This window comes from Colletotrichum higginsianum, chromosome 5, assembly GCF_001672515.1.
Source record: "Colletotrichum higginsianum IMI 349063 chromosome 5, whole genome shotgun sequence".
Taxonomy (NCBI): Eukaryota; Fungi; Ascomycota; class Sordariomycetes; order Glomerellales; family Glomerellaceae; genus Colletotrichum; species Colletotrichum higginsianum.
In genome coordinates, this window is record NC_030958.1 from 821,739 (window position 1) to 843,961 (window position 22,223).

The 22,223-nt window shown below is 55.3% G+C and overlaps 6 protein-coding genes across 6 annotated transcripts; all 6 read left to right on the forward strand.

Annotated features, from left to right (window-relative positions):
- Positions 1 to 1,821: 1,821 nt before the first annotated feature.
- CH63R_07192 (Endonuclease/Exonuclease/phosphatase) lies at positions 1,822 to 3,392 on the forward strand (the record flags this gene model as incomplete). Its single annotated transcript, XM_018302167.1, has 2 exons — positions 1,822 to 1,958; positions 2,039 to 3,392. 2 exons carry the CDS (start codon positions 1,822 to 1,824, stop codon positions 3,390 to 3,392), a joined length of 1,491 nt encoding a protein of 496 aa, XP_018156945.1.
- A 3,866-nt stretch (positions 3,393 to 7,258) lies between these two features.
- On the forward strand, positions 7,259 to 8,656 carry CH63R_07193 (Serine threonine-protein kinase prkx; the record flags this gene model as incomplete). Its single annotated transcript, XM_018302168.1, has 3 exons — positions 7,259 to 7,514; positions 7,610 to 8,243; positions 8,329 to 8,656. The coding sequence occupies 3 exons, from the start codon at positions 7,259 to 7,261 to the stop codon at positions 8,654 to 8,656; spliced, it is 1,218 nt and encodes a 405-aa protein (XP_018156946.1).
- Positions 8,657 to 10,594: 1,938 nt separating this feature from the next.
- Positions 10,595 to 14,049, forward strand: CH63R_07194 (TBC domain-containing protein; the record flags this gene model as incomplete). Its single annotated transcript, XM_018302169.1, has 2 exons — positions 10,595 to 11,017; positions 11,125 to 14,049. The coding sequence occupies 2 exons, from the start codon at positions 10,595 to 10,597 to the stop codon at positions 14,047 to 14,049; spliced, it is 3,348 nt and encodes a 1,115-aa protein (XP_018156947.1).
- A 2,136-nt stretch (positions 14,050 to 16,185) lies between these two features.
- CH63R_07195 (Isopropanol dehydrogenase) lies at positions 16,186 to 17,332 on the forward strand (the record flags this gene model as incomplete). The annotated part of the gene is given in 2 exon segments (XM_018302170.1): positions 16,186 to 16,874; positions 16,891 to 17,332. 2 exon segments carry the CDS (start codon positions 16,186 to 16,188, stop codon positions 17,330 to 17,332), a joined length of 1,131 nt encoding a protein of 376 aa, XP_018156948.1.
- Positions 17,333 to 19,460: 2,128 nt separating this feature from the next.
- Positions 19,461 to 19,814, forward strand: CH63R_07196 (Oxidoreductase family protein; the record flags this gene model as incomplete). Its single annotated transcript, XM_018302171.1, has 1 exon — positions 19,461 to 19,814. One exon carries the CDS (start codon positions 19,461 to 19,463, stop codon positions 19,812 to 19,814), a length of 354 nt encoding a protein of 117 aa, XP_018156949.1.
- Positions 19,815 to 21,520: 1,706 nt separating this feature from the next.
- Positions 21,521 to 21,976, forward strand: CH63R_07197 (FAD/FMN-containing dehydrogenase; the record flags this gene model as incomplete). The annotated part of the gene is made up of 1 exon (XM_018302172.1): positions 21,521 to 21,976. The coding sequence occupies one exon, from the start codon at positions 21,521 to 21,523 to the stop codon at positions 21,974 to 21,976; it is 456 nt and encodes a 151-aa protein (XP_018156950.1).
- Between the last annotated feature and the right edge of the window lie 247 nt (positions 21,977 to 22,223).

Genomic DNA, 22,223 nt, shown 5'->3' on the forward strand with positions numbered 1-22,223 from the left:
GCCGTCGTCGGGTCGCCCCGCGAGACATCCCCTACCTTCCCCGAACCTGAGTGCCCTGGTTTCCTGACCTAGCACCTCGTCGATGCGTTGGAGTTGCGTTCCACCGACGGTTTTTCCTTGTTCTATTTCTTTAACTTTCCTACTTTCTCCCCCTTCCGGTCACGCACAGTACGATTTGATATTTACTTTTCGATGGCTTCGCACTTGGTCATTCACGCGTCGAGGCCCGCTTCTGGGGAGGTATTACTGGGGAGGGGTCGGCAAGCGGGAGAAGCCTACTGCGGGAATTCGGGAGCTGCGCGCATGGTCAGACAAGAAGCGACTCCCATGGGGTCTCCTATGACGGCACAGGCCCAGCACCACGCACACAAAGCTAATGAGGATGGATGGAGAGTGTTTTTTTCATTGAATTCAGGTCTGATTCGGTTGGTTGGGAAATCGGTTCTTCGGCATTTGCACAAGGGGGTTCATGCATGGTAGGCGACTACCATGACAGCGATCTTCGACAACCTACCAGGGGGCTCTTGGGAGCGTCTTAGCAAAGTCCTACGAAGTTGAGAATCTTGACGCGGCTGCCTATGGCAGACGTGGAAAAGGATGCTCTCCTCAGGACACTTGTGCTTGGACTCTCAACACTGCGCCTTCATCATCCATAGACCGTCATCGGTCTGACAAGCTTAAATTTTTTGGTGGAGGCGGAGCACGGATAGTTGTGGACTTGTCGACGAGCGGTGGAACCAACCAAAGCGCAGTAGCTTCTCAATTTAAACAATGTCGCGCGGTAACCATTTCGCTTGTGGCCCATAATGGTGAATTTCGTGACGTGGCGTACGCATGTGCGTGCTGTGCTTAGTAGGGGGAGGATCCTAGGCAGCATCGCCTTGCAACGATGAAGGCGAGTCCTATGTTTCCATGATATATTGACTGAACGGCGAACTATTGTGGGGAGCTGAGGTGGTCTACCTAGTGTAGGACTACGCTACCTACCTATCTCGAGTGCACGGTCAAGGCGGGAAGCCTGGCCGCTGATGGGTATGCCCAATTGGCATGGTTGGGGTTGGTATCATGAGGCTGTACGGGTCAGGTGCAGCCTTGAGTATTCCCAGACCAGCTGACTGAATGATTCAGGAAGTGTAATTCGAGACAAATAAATCATCGGGCGAAAAAGAACGAAAAAGTATATCTCGTGGCAATATCCCACTTAGGTTGTGGTTCAGTAGACTGATTATCTGCTCTCTTTTCTGGACGAAAATTTTTATTGACGCAATCGCATTGGCAACCAAGCTGACCGCACAATCCTAGTCGCGATTCTGAAGCTCACCAGGACGTTTGGTTAGAGCCTGCCACCGGTTTGCCCCGTCAGGTACATGACGTTTGCTCTTCTTCCCTTGTTCTCTCACATACCAACTCCAGTTTCCCTATTCAAACTTCATCTTCCACCAGCGTAGTGGGGATGGGCGGCTAGGTGGTACGGTACGGTACGGTACTCTACACTACCTAGTCGGGCTAGAAGACCGACGGGCCAGGAGCCCAAAGCCACGTCCGTTTTCGCCTGCTTCCTGTCTCAACTCCTCATCACACACATATCCCGACACATGTCCCGTTTTTTTGTTTATTCTCGAGATCTTTGTTGTTGTGTAGTCAATCGCCTCTGTCCATCGTTCTCGGTTCCAAAGACGGGGATGCAAGCAAGCTGACTAACAAAGGGAAGGAAGCTAAACGAATAATCGTCATCGGCGTTATCACCCACCCACCCCCCCGACAGCACTGATGGCGAAGACCCCCCTTGTTGACGTCAACTCCACCACGCCCACCGACAAGATGGCTCCCTCGACGCTCGACCTGTTCATGTTGACGTTCAACTGCGCCAAGAACTTTATCGACGTAGGCGTCTTCGCATCACACCTCAACGCCGCCTTCAAACACAATGCCACTGTGCTCCCCGAGGTTGTCGTCTTGTGAGTGCCCGCCCCCATTGCGTGATCCGTCTCGGGCCCCTTCCGTAAAGCTAACGTGCGTCGTTGTCGTTGTCGTCTAGCTCTCTGCAAGAGGTCGCCCCCTTGTCGTATTCCTTCATCGGCGGCTACTTTCTCAACCCGTACCTCGCACGTTTCGAAGAGGCCCTGAACCTTGCCGCTACCCGATACACCAGCGAACCTGACTCCAACGACGAGAGCAGCGATGCCGCCGACGATGATACGATCTCGGTCAAGCCTACCGCCCCTACCCCCGTGCGGTCATACACCCTGGTGCGGACTCGCAATGTCGGTATGACCGCCATCATGCTCTTTGCACGCAACCCGGAGTCGATCCTGCGTGTGCAAGAGGCCGAGGTGGGCTTCGGTGCGGCAGAAATGGGCAACAAGGGCGCCGTGGCGCTGCGAGTCCTGTACGAAGGTGTAACAACGGACGGCGGGAAGAAGGAGACGGAGCTCACTTTTGTGGCCACCCACCTGGCGGCGATGGAGTGGAACTTGCCCCGGCGGAACGCCAACTGGGCGGCCATCATGCGTGGCCTCACGTTCGAGAACCCGGAAACCCTTCTGAAGCCCAAGAAGAAGAACGAGCCCAGTAGTACAGCGGCACCCGCCGAAGGGGATGGGCAGACGGACGGCGCCGGAGATGAAGGAGTGCACCTCTTACACGACGAACACCATGCCGAGACTCTTGCCCTCCAGGAGCGTCTGCAGGATATCTCCGTCTTCAAGCCGAGCTCGCACCTCTTTGTCGGCGGCGACCTCAACTACCGCATCTCCACGACAAGCCCGCCACCGATGGCGACGTTCCCCAGCCTGGACCCGGATAGCGAACACCACTACTCTCGCTTCTTCGCCCTAGATCAGTTGACGAGGGAACGCCAGGCGGGACGGACCCTGCACGGTCTCAGCGAGGCGGAGGTCAAGTTTCCGCCAACCTACAAGTACAACGTGCTGCCACCGGACGACACCCGTCTCAAGGTGGACGGCGTCGAGGACGTGCCGTGGGTATTTGCCCCTCACCGGTATCCCGGCTGGACGGACCGCATTCTGTTCCTTGACGTCCCCTCATGGACTAAAGTGGAGCCCCAGAAGATTGAGGTCAAGTCCTATGACGCCCTGCCCGTGGTGCGCAGCTCAGACCATAGAGCCGTGTTTCTGAGAGCGGCGGTGCCGCTCCTGACGGAGGAAGAGCTGGCCCGGCCGTCCCCCGAGGTTCCGACGGCCAACGGGGTGGACCCCCGCCTCGTGCTGCCGGTGGCCATCGACCCCGAGGCCTGGGAACGCCGGGCGGCGGCGAGACGGAAGGAGATGTTTGTCGGCTGGAGCATGTTCCTTTGGTCTACCAAACAGGGGGCGCTGTTGCTGGCCACGCTGTTGGCCGTGGGCGCAGGTTCCTGGTGGCTGAGCCAGTGAGAGCGTGGCAGTGGGATAGTTTGCGGCCGGTCTTTTGATACCCTTTTATATACTTGGGGGCCTTCTCGTTGCATACACGGAGGACGGATCGAGCATTGCGTAGCTTTGGAGAATCCGGACGGCGCTGGCAAGAGCAAGAGCGTAGTTATCAGTCATGGGCAGCAGACAGATGCTTCGAGAAAAGGACTGCATGTTTTCACGATCGGTTTCCCATGAATGATTCCGAGACTTTGCTCGCTTCACCGAGGCCGTGGCCTAAACCACGGGTTGCCCCCCGCCTCTCTCTCTCTCTCCGTCTCGCATGATTTCGCAGAAGCCTTCGTGTAAGTCGGGTAAATACCGGGGGGCACTGGGTGTTATCCGAATGACACCGAGGAGCGAGTCAAGCCCGTTTCTGAGGAGAGTCGCCGATGGATGCCCGGTATGCGGGTTTGACGGGTTTCGACACAGGGATGAACCCGCACACCAAGCGGTTTCCTTTCCTTCCTTTCTATCCTCTGAGCTGCTGAACGAACCCCCCCCCCCCCCCCCCTCCTCCTCTCCCGAGTCCACACCCGGGACGAGTTCGGGGTTCCATCTCTTCTCTTTCCCCCCCCCTTTGTTCCATTTTGTTTTTCGAATTCGGCCGAGGCGCGCGGCTACGTTATTTGTCCGCGTCCGCGGGTCGAAGCACCAGAACCGAATTCCCCGACGGAGAAAGGGGTACGTAGGCCTTGCTGGACACGGGCGACACGACGAACAACGCCACGGACACACGCGGCGGGCGGGCGGGGGAAGGGGCACCCGGACATGGTTTGGAGAGGTTCTTGGCGCCTCCTAACCTCTTACATGAACGCTCACGACTACGACTCACTTTTTTCTGAGGGGGCTTGTGAAGCAAGATGCGCTCGAGAAGGGCTGGGTTCGAGAAGCTTTTGGAAACGTAGAAGCCGCTGCCGCGCGCTCCTCTCATACCCCGTGATGCTCGATGGGACCGCGGGGCAGGGGGCCTTGGCCCCCCCCCCCCCGACAATGAACATCTTCATCTCTTGTCATGGGAAGGGGGCTAGATCGGTCCTTTGATTTTGAATTGCCTGCCGGGTGTCGGAAAGTACGGAATGGAAGAAAGAAGGGAAAAACCTGTTAAGAGACGGCGGTTCGTTGGAGGCCGAAGTGACATAACTTGTTGGGATCGATCATCAGGAAGGGGAGAACATTTGCCGCAGTCAGGCCAGGGCGCGACTCATGTAGGCCCTGGGCCAAGCTGTACCAAGCTGGCTGTGGATTGCCGACAAGGCCAAAGGTCTCAAGATGACAGAGGGGCGAGTTCTTTCCTGTTTTTTCCCTCTTCTTTCTTCTTTCTTTATTTCGAAGTGTGCATGAGTAAGGTTTCTTAGGATCCGTAGTAGGCGATCTGTAAGTAGGCGCGATGGCGTGTTTGGATCTCGGCCGTGACGGGACGATGATATGACATTTGGCGGCACCTCGGAGCCGGTTGAGCAGAAGAACCATATGTCCATCGTCCCGGCATCCGGATTTTAATTCGTCACAGCCCACTTCCGAGGTGGCCTGGATATCATGACCGGACAAAAACGGTCAAGTAGAGAAAAGTAAAATAAAATAAAACACACCGGTAAAAGAATGTCTCACTTTTTCTTCCCTCGCATCCGTCGGATGGTCTTTTGAGGGGGGCGCGGATATGAGAGAGAGAGAGAGAGAGAGAGAGAAGTGGGATGGGATGGGATGGGATCGAAGGCTTGTTGCGTCATAGGCGCCGATAAGAGGTCGCTTGCATGCGAGGCGAACCACTGATCAGGATCCTTTCCCTTCCCCCGCAGGACCGATCTTCCCTGTGCGAAAGTAAAATGTCTTGCATGCGACGGGCTCAGCCGTAGCCTCGTCGTCGGGTTGCCTCTGTCAGCAATATTTTTCTTCATCTCTTCTCTCACCCCTCCTTTTGTTATTTTCTGTCTTCCTCGGTTGAAAGTCCTTTATCTGGCTTGCAGTACCGTATCTTTGCCGGCCGCCCGGTACCCGGACGCTGCGGTCGAGTCATGCTTCTCTGGTTTTTGGGTCGGCGTGACACGAAGTGTCTGCTGGACGAGATGGGGCATCGCGCACGCATCACACCGCTGCCAGCCAACACAGAGTCACGTCTATACGCCCACGACTTCGGGAGACAGTCCGTTGCAGTTCCGGCCTCTGGGTTGATTCGATACGGCGACAGTGGCGGGGGCCGGGGGGACAGAAACTCCCTTTGCCTCGTCTCGGGCGGGCTTGTTGCAGTCAAAGTACCATGTCCGAACAGTGAAAGGAGTCAGGGACAGGAGCGAGGGATTTCAAAGTGCCGGCGGTCCTTGCGCGCATCAGAGTTTCGGAGGTTTCTTCAGATACGGGAAAATGCGGCGGAGCTCTCTTCTTCTCTTTCTCTGGGTCCGAGGTTGGGCTGGCGGGGAGACGACGGCGACGGCGGTGTATTAGTTGAGAGACCAGGCCGGCACGTGGGTTCGTTTTATATTGCCAAGTGTGATGGGACAAAGCGAGGGGGCCCAGTCGATGGTGCTGTTGACGAACGTTGCAGAATAAGGGCGGGCCAGGCTTGGGGGGGAAAGGGGTAAGGGGCGGAAAGGAGAAAAAGACACTGCGGCAACACGGCAAACAGTGCGTTAGGCAAGGTAGGTGGTTAGCCTTTCTTTAGGTGGTGCGCTGCCGAGCTAAATGCGAGCTGAGGCGGTAGATGTGGGGAGGACGGGCAGCGTCCGTAGAAGGTAGACGAGAGGCAACGGCATGGTATGGGACCGCCGCCGCCGCCGCATGGCAGTCGAGTATCGTCGGCAGACACTCCCCCGGATTTCTACCGCGTGACACACAGGGTGCATTTCCCAAAACAGTAAAAGCCGTTCGGGGTACCCGCGGCTTCACACGCCGCACCCGCTGCAAACTACAGGTAGGTAGGCAAGCACACACACAGTACCTACGTATGCCACACACCTACCTCACTGTACATGCAGCAGCACCTCGCGAGGAAGGGGACCCCCGTGTTGCTGGGTACGAATGAACCCAAGACAAGAGTAGTAGATGGTTTATCTGCCCCTCGGTCGCACCTTGCACCTCGCACATTGCACCGTCCCCGTTCCCTCTTCCTGGTCGGCCCCATAAATGTTCCTACGGTATCCGTACCGCATGGAATAATTGCCTGCTCGCTTTCGTCATTGCCACGACCCTTTCATCTGAAGGTTTCCTCTCCCTGGGCCTGAAAGGTCCCAGAGGCCCGCTGCCTGAACGTCTTAACCGCTTACACCCTTCCACGCCCACCAGCGAAAACGACATCACTAACTTCCTCGCCCATAACGTAGTATCCGTACCTACCTACCTACCTACTACCTATTAAACAGCAAACAACACCGGGGCGTGTCCCGTTGCCTTTGCCTTTGCCTGTTTCGTACACCCAAACGAAGTCGACCTCTCGGAAACAGGAGAGGGGGAAAGCGGCCCTGTACCTCTTCCGCCTCTTGGCTTGCCGAATCGATCCAATCTCAATCTCGACCCCGATCCCCAGACCCAGACCAGACCCAGACGCCAGTCACGAATCCGGGACCCAGACCCAGACCCAGACTCGATCCGAACCGGCCCCCTTTCCACTCCCACCCTACCTACCTACCAGCCTATTTTATCTACCTACCTACCTAGCCATCTACCCATTGGCCGCTGACAAGAGACATCAAACCTGTCTGCCTCTCGATCTCTGCCCTCGCATCTCGCATCTCGCCTGCGTCGACCTGTCTCACCTCGGACAGCCAGCTCTTCAGCCGGTGATGGACGCCGCACTACCAAGCTGAACGACATACCAGCCAGCAATTCTTCTCTTCTAAATCCCCTTACCCTTTATGACGGGACTCTCGGCAATCAACAAGAAGCTACACAATATGGCGGCCACAGTTGCGCATGCCAATCCGGTACCGAATCAGATCGGCGGAGGAGGACTCTCCAAGATGATGGGCGGCGGCGGCGGCGGCGGCGGTGGTAGTAACAGCAACGGCCACGGCCATGCGCAACAGCAGCATGTCGACGCTGGAGTTGGCCCCGTCGCAACCCGGAGGTTGACTCCCCAGGACTTCCGCGTCGTGAGGACACTCGGAACCGGTACGTTTGCCTCCCCCCACCCCGGGCTGTCTCCTGTCTCAAGCCTGCCGTGTCTCGGAAGACAGTTTGCTAATCACACTCGTTGCGCCCTGCAGGTACCTTTGCCCGAGTCTGCCTCGTAAGGCCCGCCAATGCGACTGACGAAGAGCGCGACACCGTGTTTGCTCTGAAGATCTTGCGGAAAACAGAGGTCATCAAGCTCAAGCAGATTGACCATGTCCGCCACGAGCGCATGATTCTCGGCGACGTCGCTGGCCACCCCTTTATCACGAACCTCATCTCATCCTTTGCCGACCGCGATCACCTGTACATGCTGCTCGACTACGTTCCTGGCGGCGAGCTGTTCAGTTACCTGCGCAAGTTCCGCCGCTTCGACGAGGAAACGGCCCGCTTCTACGCCGCAGAGATCGTCTTGGTGCTCGAGTATCTGCACGAGCAACAGGGGAGGGTCGCATACCGCGACCTCAAGCCCGAGAACCTCCTGCTGGACGGCGAGGGCCACATCAAGCTGGTCGATTTTGGCTTCGCAAAGAGGTTAAGTAATAGCGCCGGCCAACCGATCGAGACGTACACCCTCTGCGGCACTCCCGAGTACCTCGCCCCCGAAGTGATCCATAACAAGGGCCACACGACGGCTGTCGATTGGTGGGCGCTTGGCATACTGATTTACGAGTTTCTGACGGGCTACCCACCTTTTTGGCACCAGAACCCTATCGAGATCTACAAACAGTGAGTTATTCTATTTTGCCGAGGTCGACCGGCCGCCGCCGCCGCCGCTGGTTTTACGTAGCACAGCCGCTGACTGACAGCTCAGAATTGTCGAGAAGCCCGTAATGTTCCCGCACGACCCGCCCGTTTCGGCCGAGGCACAAGACTTGATCAGGTCGTTTTGCACCGTGGATCGATCCCGGCGGCTAGGCAACATCAGCGGAGGGGCCGCCATGGTCAAAGAACATGCCTTTTTCCGGGGCGTCAACTGGGACGATATCTACAACCGCCGCGTACGGGGCCCCATCATCCCACCGATTCGGTATCCCGGCGACGCCCAATGTTTTGACATTTACCCCGAAGACGACGGCAAGCGGGAACCGTACACGGACGACATGGTCCAAAAATACGACCAGTATTTCAAAGATTTTTGACGACATCTCGACGGAATTTTTGTTGTGACTTCTTTTTGCAACCATTTCTTTTTTGCACGAATCATGCGCTAGGAGTTGTTTGCTCGGAGATGTTGGGTCTTCGGGGGTTTTTTTTTTGCATACCTTTTATGATACTCCAACATGTAACTGTACCAAATGCGGTTTGGGAGCGAGGGTTAAGAGGAGGAGTGAAGGTTGATAGCCGCGACAGACGATGGCAAATGCTTCTAGGCCTCGTGTACGAGGAACTGGCGCACGCCAGTCCAAATGGTGGGGGGGGATTCTGCTGGTCAAGCCCTGGATAAGCAACTATGGGAAAGGATTATCATTTGTGGCGTTTAAGCGGCATTCACAGGTCGCGTCTACCACAAAGGGGGCGAGCCCATGAAGCTCATCTGGAATACCGGAGGAGAGAAGCTCAGATTAAGGAATAGAAGAGGAGCTTCAAGTTGCCTGGGTATAGATGCAAACCTCTGCTGGCGTATCTCGTTGTTGCCCTAGCGCCGTGTGCGATGTGACAATATGTACAACAGAACAACGAAGCAAACATACTGGACAGCATGTTGACAGACTCCGTCGTCAGAGTGTACCGCGAGCCACGCCGGAGTCCATGCCATGAATGTAATCCGTGCCGCGGGAGGGGGGTTGTCTCATCTTGCTTGAAGCTAGCCGAGACGGGCGTGGCACATGTTCGAGGAGCATTTGCTTGGGTAATATGGGCCACTGCGGTCACGTCACCTGGTTTGGACCAGGCGACGCGTTCCCATGGAGATGTAGAGGTTTCTCTTAAGGGTAAAGGAGAGGGGAGACGGGGGTTTTCGATGTTGGCAACACACCCATGGTCGCGGTCTGGAATGCGGTATTACTGCATAGAGAGGGATGGATGGATGTCATCATGGTTACTCGGGATAAGGGAATTTCGAACAGGCCGAGGGAGGTGCCGCCGGGGGAGGAGTTCTACTTGAGAATGAGACTGACGACGCTGTGAGGCGAGTTAAGTAATGTATGAAGAACGGCCGGATGCGCGGGTTACGAATAAGGTGCAGAAAGGGGGGCTACCCTACCACCCTTATGCAGGGGACTGCTGGGCAGCGTCCCGGTTGTCGAGTGTCCGCGATGCCGTGTTCTGAGTTTACTGGCTCGTCTTTGGTTTTTCTGGTTTTTTGTTAATAAAAAAAAAATCTATGGAGTGAGAGTGACCAACAGCTTGATGGATCAGATATGGTTGGTTTTCTATGTGCGCCTTGGTGTGAGTAAGGATGAGAGGTACGAGATGCGAGGCTGGCGGGCTGTCAACTGTCACGCTGCAGATCGCTAGCAGTTCTCATAGGGCAGACCAGACTCGTTCAGGCGTGGTAGCGCAGGTAGGATAGGCAGGGGAGTACGTACCGGAGACCCTCTTGGCGGGAAACCTCCATCTATCCACTCGACTGCATTCAGCTTCAGTCCCGGCTCTGGCGCAGCTACTACTGCACTGTTCCTCATCCTCCCATCAACTTACCTACCTACCTACCTACCTATCTGCAGACCTATTCTCCAAATAAGACGACCCCTCCACAAAACGCCGACCATCGATTCCAACCTCACCTTCGACTTCTTCCTCGAGGCTGGCCGACGCTTCAACGATTCTCCTTCAACCTGTCGTAACGCCGAAGATCGTTCGTTCCGTTGGCGGACAGCAACGCCGTTTCGGGTCTTGTCCCCCCTCACCCTTTCCTCAGGTCAGCAATCCACCGACTCGACCCGACCCGACAAAACCAGAACCATCGCCAGATAGACCAGACCACACTCGACTCGAATCGCCTTGACTCGACCTTGCCCTGCCTCGCCCATCCCACAATCTCCATTCCATCCGGCCAGAACCGCGCCCTCACTCTTCGTTCACTTCGAAAATAAGAATACCCCCCGACATGACCAGCTGAGTGCAATAGCTCCAGGATGTTCACTCTGTCCAGCCTCGTGCAGAAGGCCCAGCAGTTGGTCGACCCGACCCAAGGCCTGAACCTGACCAACTCGGACAAGAATCCGTCCAAGTCGTCGCTCTTTCAGAACCAGTTTCGCCTTCCCAGCACCCAGACACCGCTGTACGAGATCAATGCCGAGTTGACCATCCCGCCCGCCAATGCCACCTACGGAGGGAAGGACCACGATCGAGGCTACCACTATGCTGGCAAGCTGCATCTCTCCGAGGGTTACATGTGCTTCTCCACAACCCCCTCAAGCTTCATCCAGTCGGCGAGCACCTCGACTAGCTCTGCTTTCACGGGCCAGACACATGGCGGAGGCCCGAGCGGGAATGGCTTCACCTTCCCTCTCTGTGCCATTCGCCGCGTCGAGAGGCTGAACAGCCAGAATTTCCAGGTGCGTTGGCTTGCTCGACTCTGAATCCCAGCTTTGTGACCGTGACAGCAGTCCGTGCTTCCTTCACCCCGCAAGGCAATAAACTGACGAGCTGCTCTGCCACATAGTTTGCCTTGGCGATTACCACCTGGAACGGCATCACCCAGCAAAGGGACAAAGACAAGGAGACCGCCGCCGAAAAGGAAAAGAAGGACGGCAGAGAGCAGAGGATCACGATACACCTAGCCGGCACTCGGCAGGGATGCGAGCGTTTTTGCGATGGCTTGAAGAAGGGCCTCAGGGCCGGCGTTGGTAATGTCGGCAAGTACAAGAAGGTTGTCGGCGAGTGCTACTCCGAATATCTTCTCAGGTCGGACGACAAGAAGAATGCGAGCCCGCCCGACGCCGGTTTGGGCATGATGTTCCGCTACCCTGGAGACCCCAAGAAGTTGCGCGACAGGGCCAAGATGCGCCTCTGGGCCGAATACCTGCGCGACAACGGTCGGAACATGACGCTGATCCGTCAACCCACCTTCCACAAGCTCATCCGTGTCGGCCTGCCCAATCGACTGAGAGGCGAGACCTGGGAGTTGACCTCGGGATCCATCTACCTCCGGCTCGAGCACCCCACATTATACGCCGAGACACTGGCCAAGTACGAAGGCCAAGAATCTCTCGCTATCGACGAGATCGAGAAGGACCTGAACCGTAGCCTTCCGGAGTATCCCGGCTTCCAGAGCGAAGAGGGAATCGGTCGGCTCCGGCGCGTACTTACCGCCTACAGCTGGGTGAACCCCGACGTCGGCTACTGCCAGGCCATGAACATCGTCGTGGCGGCACTGCTAATCTACATGTCCGAGTCACAAGCCTTCTTCCTCCTGTCGTCACTCTGCGACAGGCTCGTCCCAGGCTACTACTCGACCACCATGTATGGAACCCTACTGGACCAGAAGGTATTCGAGTCGCTTGTCGAGAAGACGATGCCCATCTTGTGGGAACACCTGGTGAAGAGCGACGTGCAACTTTCTGTCGTGTCGCTGCCTTGGTTTCTGTCACTGTACATAAACTCTATGCCTCTGGTCTTCGCTTTCAGAGTGTTGGATGTTTTCTTCGTCGAAGGACCCAAGGTTCTGTTCCAGATCGGCCTTGCCATCTTGAGAATCAACGGCGAAGAGCTGTTGGACGCCGCTGACGACGGCGCCTTCATTTCCATCCTCAAGGGTTACTTCGCTCGTCTAGACGAGTCGGCACATCCCAAGTCAGAGAACCCGAAGCTGCGTGCTGTCACGAAGTTCCAGGAATTGATGGTCGTGGCGTTCAAGGAGTTTTCCGGAATCACTCACAGCAGCATCACGGATTTGCGGTTAAAGAATAAGGACGCCGTTCTCAGCAACATCGAGAGCTTCGCAAAGAGAACAGCTCTTCGGAACCTAGGCCCCGACAGCAAGCTCTTGGCGACAGAAGAGCTGGGCGCCCTATACGATCGCTTCTATACCATTCTGTACGAAAGACAGCAACGCGAAAGCATTATTCAGCAAGAGAAGCAACGTCGCGCGAAAAACGCGCGGCCTAGAGCGCGCGATGTTTTTGAAGCCAACGACGAGCACGTCGAGAAGGGCCGCGTGGCACTCGGTGCCAGCACCAGCCTGATGGATTACGACGCCTTTAGGGAGTTCCTCGCCAACATGGCCAAGTGGGCCATCTCCGACTCGCCCACCACGCCACGCCGAGATACCTTTGCAGACAAGGACAGGAACGCCTACACTAGCCGCCGACAGAACAACGGCATGTTGTCTCCTTGGGGCTCCAGTCCGGAGCCCGCCGACCACGAGTTCATGCAACGGCTCTTCAAGAAATGGGATGTCAGCGGCACAGGCGCGCTGACCCTGGCCAACGTCGTGGCTGGTTTTGCGAGGATCAAGGGCAAAAAGGATATCATGGGCACCATCACTTACTTCTTCGAGCTGTATGACGATGACGGCGATGGCAAGGTTGACCGTGAGGGAATCTTACGCATCTCCGAAGCTTTGTTGTTCTTGTCGAGGCGGGGACTTGAGGGAACCCTGAGCCCAAGTGCCTCTACCCTCACGCTCGGCACTTCCAACGGACAAGGCCCCGAGCCCGGCCTACCCGGGATCTCGACCAATGAGAAGTTCCTGGGTAGCGTCAGTGCATTTATAAGACGGTGCTTCGAATATGCCGATCCAGATCACCCGAACAACAAGATTCACGAGGAAGAAAAGCACAAGTCTGCGGACGACGGCGGAACGTTTGCCATTGGCGACGACGACGACGAGGATGAGGAGGATCTCCTTGCTATGGACTCACCAGAAAGTAGCCCGTCTAAAGCAAAAAAGTTGTCACCGGAGTCGCCATCGTCGTTAGCCGAGGGCAAGTCGTACCAGCCTGCCGCAGGGCAACGACGCGTCTCCAAGGCGCAATCAGAAGCGGCAAATGCTGCACTGGACCCCGCCAACCCTCTTCACATGACACTGCCAACGTTCCGCATGGTTGTTCTCGCCGATGAGCTCCTCGAGCAGTTTTTCGAGTCCTCCTTCCCGATGTCCTTCCATCTCATTGAGGGTCTGCCGTCCGCATCGACGCCTACGTCAACGCTCACGACCTTCTCCAGCCTGAACTTCGGACGTGCGCCAGTTGCTGCCCTGAATCCCGCTGCCCAAGGAGCGACCCGTGGCCTTCGCGGGGTACTGGACAATATTGTCACGGACGGCATGCGTGTCGCTGCGGAAGTGCGAAGGAGGATGGAGGAGGCGCAGAAGGAGCTGGAGAAGAACGCCTTACCCGGACAACGAGACGACGACGAGGAGGACGACGCAGACATTGGGGTGGAAATCGGCATCAGAAAGGGCACGGCCGGGGGCAGCGCCGACATTGAAAGGCGCAGTGTCCGGAGCGAAGACCGAGATCTACTCGATGGGGCAGACGCCGAGGCTGGGGCCAACGGCGGCGGCAAGGAAGGGCAGCTCGTGGACATTGAGCCGACGACCCGGAGCGATGCAAATTCCAAGGGCGTTGTTGAGTTTGAGGGCTGAGGGCAGTTGTGTTCAACGTGCCACGCAAGAGCAAGCGTTGCGCACGTTGGACAGGGAACGTCTGAGACAACAAGCAGGAGATACGGGTGGCTAAGCTCATGGTGCCGGCCTGATAAGGGGAAGGCAAAGAGCGGCGGTGGCAATTTGCAGGAGGACTCGGGAGGAATGCAAGGGAATTCAGGGAGGACGGATGGGTGGGGTTGGCAGTGGTGTTTTGCCCTTTGGCTGGCCGGCTGTCTGGAAGGCGTGTGTGTGCGCGGTAGAAGGAAGGTATTTGTGGGAATTGGTATTATACCTGCTAACGGCCTACCGGTGGGAGTACGTTAGGGATTATGTTGCCCGAGAGGTAGGCGGCTAGATTACATGGTCACTCGAAAAAAGATGTTGACCGTTAGGATGCCTGACTGTGTTAGGGCATCGTCTCGCCACGTGATGTTGAAGAGGATGTCGGTCGCGCAGCAAGTATTAGTGCGATAGATGGGCCGGAGAGGCTTGGTAGAGTAGTGTTCCGCGATGAGTAGTAGGTAAGAAGTATTGTCGTCTATCATCTATCACACAAGCTTATTTATGTATGGCTGGCTGTCTATCATCAAAGAGCTTGTTAGAAACACGTCAATCTCATCCCTTCAGGGGGGGAGGGTGGCAAGCTGCCGGACGCTCTGGCATTGGATGCCGACCGAACCTTTGGTTGAGAAAGGCTCGCAACCAGGGCCTTTTCCTCCTCCTCCTCATCCCCTCGCCCACACCGCCATCAGATATCCCTTGGCGACCGATTGGATATATGGACATATATATGTAGATATATACATGGGACCAAATGATGTTTTAAAAGGAGGTGGTGTCTCCTAGACGACGTGCGAGTTACGCAGGGAGGGAGGCTTGACATTCCTAACCCTTCATTCGGTAGAGACCTACCTACCTATCTATGGGGACCGGGGAAGATGCGTGGTTATTTCCTTCCTCCTGTGTTGTGAGTCTCATCCCGCCTTCCTCAGCCTGGCACTTGCCTTGCCTCTTTAACAGTTTGACAGACACACACGCGCGCATGTAGATGCACAACATATCCCTCGACTAGTTGCCACCGGAAAACCCCGGTCCACATTCCACCGCCGCCATTATCATCAACAGCTCCAACCCCCAATCCGGCGCCTCACAGCTCAGAGGGGCTCGCTCGGCAGTATGACATTCCACGGCTCCTGCCTTCCCTTACCGGGCGATGGACAATGCTTTGTCCCCTCTTGCACGTGTCCAACTTCCGCTCTGTACGACATTGGCCGACCTCATGCCATCTCATGTCAGAGCAACGCCCCTTCTCCCCTTTTCCTGAGCCAGAGCTGACATGCTACCGATTTTATCTATCTCTGTATCCACAGGCAACAGGTGGCCCACACTCATACGGGCCGTTGGTTACACACATGCATATATGTCACTAGGTGCTACAGACTCACTCAAGCTTCAGTTTTCAGTCTCAGAGGTATTGGTGTCTCTTGCCTCTCGCGCGACTTTTGCTGCCCTTACACTCATATCTGCATACATAATGATCCTATTAGAGGCAGAATAGCGTCAGTCTATCCATCTCTAGTCTTTCTCTAAATTTTCTTTAGGAATTGTTTTATTCTTTATAGAGATGAAGATAAAAGAAGAACGATCTACCACTAGCTCTCACCTCGTATAAGCATATACTAACACCACTACGCACTCGATGGAGGACTAATTTAAAAGGAACGGGCATAAAAGCGAGACCGAGCAAAGTCGTGCTTTAAGATTAGAAGCATGGTGAGGATTAAGCTGACGTGCTTCGCAGGCGGATGAACTTATGATGTAGGACAAATTACTAATAGCCCTTTGAATTAAGATCAACTTACAAAAATCCACACTCCGCTACTGAAGTAGCCTCCTACCTACCTAGCGGATGGTAACAGTAGGTTTCATGGCTGCCACTGAGTTCACCTCTTCGTGGAACTCGTTGAAACTCCGCAAAGTTTTAAACATCTGCTGAGAAGACGATGCTTCAAAGAAGCATAAATGCCTCCATCATGAGAAATATAAAAGAGCCCTGCGCATCCGTGGAATTCAAATGTAGCATGCAGGTACCATACTTCAAGTTTTCAACTCTCTCTTGAGTAAACTCTAGTCATGCCTTATATTCCTTTCACACAGTGGGCGGCGGTGCTTGAGCAGCACGGCAAGCCTCCCGTCATTGTTGAAGACAGACCGATCCCAGAAGCCGTTCCTGGCAGTATCGTTGTTAAGGTCCTAGCCACACCAGTATCACGTTACGCGAGAACCGCGATCGACGGCACGATCCCTGCTCCCCTCCTCGATACGCCCTTTGTCCCGTGCCCAAGAGCTCTCGGATACGTGTACAAGGCCGGCAGTGGCACAACGTCCTTTAGGGAGGGAGACTTGGTGCACGTCGAGCCTGCAGTCATGGCTCGCGATGATCCAAACGTATTCATCATGCAAGGACACGTCAAGGGGCTGCCTAGCGACAAGACTGACAGATTGGCCAAAGGAGAGTTTCGTGACGGTGCTCTTCAACAGTATCAGCGCGTCCCACTCGAGAATGTCTACCATATAGACGAGACACTCATCAGAAAGTTGGGCGTCGACCTGATCAACCTCGTCTCCATCAGCGCATTTTCTCCAGCCGCCGGAGCCATATTTGAGTCAGCGAACCTCAAAGTCTGCGACACAATCATCATTGGGCCATCGGGTGGGTCGTTTGGTGGAAGTGCTGTTGAGTTGGCCTTGGCGGTTGGAGCAAGCGTCGTTGCTCTTGGACGTAACGCGGAATTGTTACAAGCCACGGAGCAGAGCTTGAAGTGTTTCTCGGCTCAGCACCGTTCTCATGACGGGCGACGTCGAGACCGACGCCGCTGCTATACCCGTGGCCACGCCTGGTGGTGGAGGGGCAGACATTTTCAACGATTGGTCTCCAGGTGGTGTCACTGTCGCTCCCTTTCCACCATCGGCTATTCGAGCGCTCAAACGAGGCGGGCGAATCGTGATCAGCGGCGGAGCTTACGGCTTCTTGGAAGTTCCGTACATATCAATGGTGTTCAATAAGTTATCGGTCGAGGGCTCCTTCATGTACAATCGCGAGTCTATGATAAGACTAATTCACATGATCGAATCAGGACAGCTTGATATCGGCACTGGAAGTGGCACTCGGGTTCGAAAGTTTGGAATCGACGAGGTTGACAAAGCTATCGTCGCCACTGAGAAAACAACTCGGTGGAGGAGCCACACTGTTGTTACTCCCAACCTAATAGACTCGTAGCTGAATAGTGTTCTTGTTGGAATGCCAATCGGATTATCGCTAGGAAAGTGGAGACGATGGACTATATGGACCAATCAGATCACACTGATCCGCCGCCGCCAGGTCGGCCATATCACGGCCTCCGTCGACTCCTGCCCTTCACTTAGACTCTTCCTTCAACACACCCAAAAATCTACGAATAACCTCGTCTTTCGAGAAAAGTTCATTCACTAGAGTGAACTGTGATACCAACAAGTACTAATTGAGATCGTATTGCCGCTCGCCACCAAGAGCCCATCTAAGAACCTAAAGGCATGCCTAGGTATACTGGGAGTGTGTAGGGACATTCCCTAACAGGATCAGAACTAGTAAATGCTCCTAGATCCCCTGTCTAAGGGGGACCACCAGGGACGGGTGTAGTGTTCAACCACCGGTCTCCGGTCCAGCGAACATACTGACGACCGTAAACTCGGAGCCTGTTGCGGACGGTGTACGCTGTCTGAGCCTGGATTTTCCACGACGCGAAATATTCGTTTGCACTCCCAGGGCACGTGTAGCTGTTGCCAGTTGCGATTGACGTCTCAACCGCGAAACCCCCATTGAGCCACTGCCAAGCCGTTGCGGAGGCTGTCCAACCGATAGTAAAGGAGCCGCTGGTGGCCCAATTGACTTCGCAGCCATTTCTACTTCACGAAAGACTTGCGCTAAGCTGGATATTGAACGGATTTTGGTGCGGGTTACCATTGCCAGCAAGATAGGTCTTCCCCCTATTAGGGATGCTGCATTGACGTGGTGCAAGCGTGGAGTTGTCCGGAAGTCCGAGAGACTGCTCAATGGAAAGAAACTCTGGTCTTCGGTGAAACCCATCCAGGATAGCCTCCAGACCCGATCTCTCCCCAGTGCCTGCAGATTTCATCGACTTACACTCAGGGAGGTTGCGGCGGTTCAGTGGAAGCAGATCGAGGGCAGCTTGGAGTACCAGCTCACAGTTCACAGCAGTTTCCACGTCGTTGTGGATGTAGCCACAAAATAACAACTAAGATTTCAGGATCATCTAGAACCCTGGATTCCTCCCACGAGCTGATATATATGGAGGTGTATTCACATAATTTTTACTGGGGTTCGAAAAGCGATAGTGTATTATTGGATCGATCTTTATTTCCATTTTCAAGAAGCAGACAGCAGCAAAGAGTTCCTATTAGGATCGATGCATATATTGTTATGTGCAGGGGCTATGTGCTAGCAATCTATACCCAACGTCTTTGTTGAGATGGTGGTCTTGTTGGCTCTAACACTCTGCATTGATGGAGGGCTGTCCTCGGTGGGGAAAGAGGTTGAGATTTGTCGCCGCCCTCACTAGTCTGATGTGCTTGCTCCCTGTCTGTCCCGGAGGAATACCCCGTTTCAGCTAACGTAAATTCTCAGAGGAGACAACACTTCTGGAGGAACTGGCGCAAAGCTAGGTATCAGGCTTAATTCGGATCCGGCGGGCCTCGGGCCCCACGGCCGCGATTGCCCCATCAGGTAATGAACCCCACCATGGGCACCCCGGCTAGCCCTTTGACCCTTACTGCCCTGCGCCTGCCCCACGGCAGGCCTAATTAACCTACCAACTGAACATAACCACCAACGAAGAGAACCAACCGAGCATATCCACCACTGTGAATAGTGGCACTTGGCCCCAAGGCTCAACCAATCGATCAGCTGTGGAAACCAACACCTTCCTGTTTGGACGAGAATGACCGAGCACGCCATTAGTATTTGAGGTCACTTGTGGCTTTTCTACCGGTAGAGGCCTGGCCAGTAATGGCGTGCTTGACTTTTAGAAGTCGGAGGGAGTTTTAGATAGCGGTGACTGCCTTGGCGATATGGGTTCTGAACCGACTCCATCCTTATACGTGCTTTGGTCCACCCGAGCAGTCCCACAGAGACGTTGCAACCAACGGTCGAATTTCTTTTCGCACGCAACAGGTGAACGAATTCCATCCTGCTGTGATTTATTTATACGAGAGAGGCGCTCGATTGCTATCTAGAAGCCCCCCCCCCCCCCTTTCTGCATTCGCTCGCTTCTTGCGCCCCTGGGTCTGCGATCCCCCGTTCCTCAGCTATCTACTTTCCATCACGTTCAACTGCAGCACGCCAAGTCAAAATGTCCTCCAACATCAGCTGTCCAGACGCTTCTACCCTACCCACATTCGACGACCTGTCCGGCTTGCCCAGGAATGTTAGCGTTGGCTTCGTGCCCGTCGGCAGAAACGGTTCGCACGAGGCGATGAGTAGCTGCTGTTCGCCCGAGGCCGTCAATGTCGCTAGCGACTGCTACTACTGGTGCGAACTACCAACGGATGGCCTCAACGGCTTTGCCTCGTGTCTCGTCCGTCGTGGGATGGCGAAAGGGATCGTCGGTGTGCATGCGAGCAGTGCCGCCAGCTCGACAACTGGGCGAAACTTGACGGGACTCATACTGTGGGCGTTGTTTGTCACAAGCGCGCTGCGCCTGTAATTTGGTCCCGGAAGAGAAATGGTAGAGCAGGAGGTGGCGTTGTGCCCATACGCGTGGGAGGGTTGTCGGGACGCCAAATCACGACCTGGATGTTTTCATTAAGGCGTGGAACGGGTTGTCGATGTTTACTCAACTGCGTCTTTTCGATGATTAGACTTGCAGTACAGCTAGGCAAAACTGGGAGATGGAAGACGCTAGACTTGGCAATCTAGGAGGAAGAGAAAGGGAGAGGTTTAATGGTCGCTTGGTCAGGCAGCTTCCCATCTACATGTAGGAAGGTATGTTGAGACATACTCAATACCACAATATTGCCCCCCTTTTTTCCCCCGGAGTTCCACTGATTTGTTCGATATAACCAGCCCATTTCACCAACTCTTTTCAACTTGCTGCCGATTTGTTCAGGAAGTCAACACACCCATCTCTCTTCGTTCTATCCTTCCTATGCGGACGTGAAGTATGCACTCAGGGTATGCAACGTTGATCAGAGTTGCCTGGGAGATTCTCGGGATTCTTACAGCTTGCATACTTCCATAACACTTGTGCGTTGCCCATTTTTACTGTCCGTGACCTGGGCAATACCATGCAGCGAAGTCGTCGCATGGAGGGAAGCGTCCGCTCGAGCTCGTTCGTTCTGGCTTCAGTAGCTGCTGTTTGCCCCGGGCCGTCAATATCACTAGCGACTGCTACTACTAGTGCGAACTACCACGAGTATAACATCCTTGTTTTCAATTGTTAGCTTAGCGCTGTGATCTACACCAACCCCTGACATCCCGCCGAAAGCATAGCCGCCCTCCCGAGCACGGCACAGGCCGAGGGTCGGAAGCGGAAGTGGGGTACGGAAGAAAACATGGGTCGATCCTCCGTTTTGACCCTGCTGAGTCATCGGACATCACTCACGTAGATAAGACTGTACTCACTGGCTCGTCTATGGGAGAGCGGGCGGGATCCCAAGTTTTCCAGTGGGAATGTGTTGCAGTGAGATGCGAAAGTTGATCATGTACCAGAAACAAAAGTTGCAAGCAGATTTGGCATGAAGGAAAGAGTTCAGAGGGTTTCCATCTCGTGCCTGGTTGTTTGTATTCTCTGTCAACGACGTTGCGGCAGATGGACAAGTCGTTCATTGTGAGCCGGAGGTCGCCAAAAGAGGCCTACGCCGGGATTTCGCAGTCCCGTCTTATGTTGCTCCACACCACCGGCTTCGTTTCGGCCGGTGGACTGCCCCGCTCCTTCGGCCCCAGACCGGCGCTGGCGGCAGCATGCAGCTGACCCTTTACCTCACTTACAGCACCTCAATTCCCATGAATCTCTCTTTCACAAACCCTCATCCTCCCCATGCATGTAGCCAAGTGAGCCCTGCCACTTCCGTGACCCCGCACGCTCTCTCCCTTGCTGGCTACACGGAGGGCGAGCGAGGGGAGAGATCAAGATCACCGTCCTCAGCGTCTCTTTCCAGGACCTTCCCCGCGCTTCCTGCTGCCACCCTCCGGCACACCTAGCCGATCAGACTGTTGCACCCGCCATCGTCATGTCCCCCCTAATTGGGTCCCGTCGCCCGTCTTGACTCGCTTTCTCGTTTACGCCTGCTTCCGTCCTTGGTAGGCGAAGGGCTTTACTCTCTTTGACAAGGACGCTTTGAGATTATAACTTTCCTGTGCAAGGGAAATAAATCAATCTGATCATTTCATCTTATCGCCTATTTGGAGAGCATGTTGTCTCTCCGCCCTCTCCGCCTCCTGGCAGCGCTCGCGTTGAGCGGCACCGTCGGTGCGGAACCCTACAACACCTTCGACGGGCCCGGGTTCCCCGCCTGTCACGACGTGGCGGCGGTCCACGACGCGAGGAGCGTGGACGAGATCCAGTCCATCGTCCGGGTTGCCGCCGCCGCCTGCTGGAAGGTCCACGCCTCGGGCAAGGCGCACAGGTGGCACGACACCATGTGCTCCGACGACCCGGGCACGGTCATCATCCGCACCGAAGGGGTCAACGTCATCTCGGGGTTCGACCTCGCCGCGGGCACCAGGGAGTTGAGGCGTCTCGTAAGGGACGATGGCGACGACGAGTGGCTCTCTGCGTCGACCTCGCTCGGGCTGTTGAGCGTCATCGTGAGGATGAAGTTCAAGATCTACCCCGACTCCAAGGTCTATGTGGATCAGAAAAGGTGAACCTCGGGGCCCTCAGGGCAGGTTGATGTCGGCTGACAGAGGTGCAGGCTGGAATAAAAGGACGTTCTCGATGGTGACATCTACGGCATGATCGCCCGTACGCGACAGCCAACCTCTGGGTAACCAAACCCTCCTTCTCCTTCACACGTCCACGCGTCTTCTAAATCCGAGGCGGAACACCTTCAGTGGTGGCCTTACAAGCGCAAGTTCCACCACCGGTACTACGACCTCGTCCCGACGAACGCCA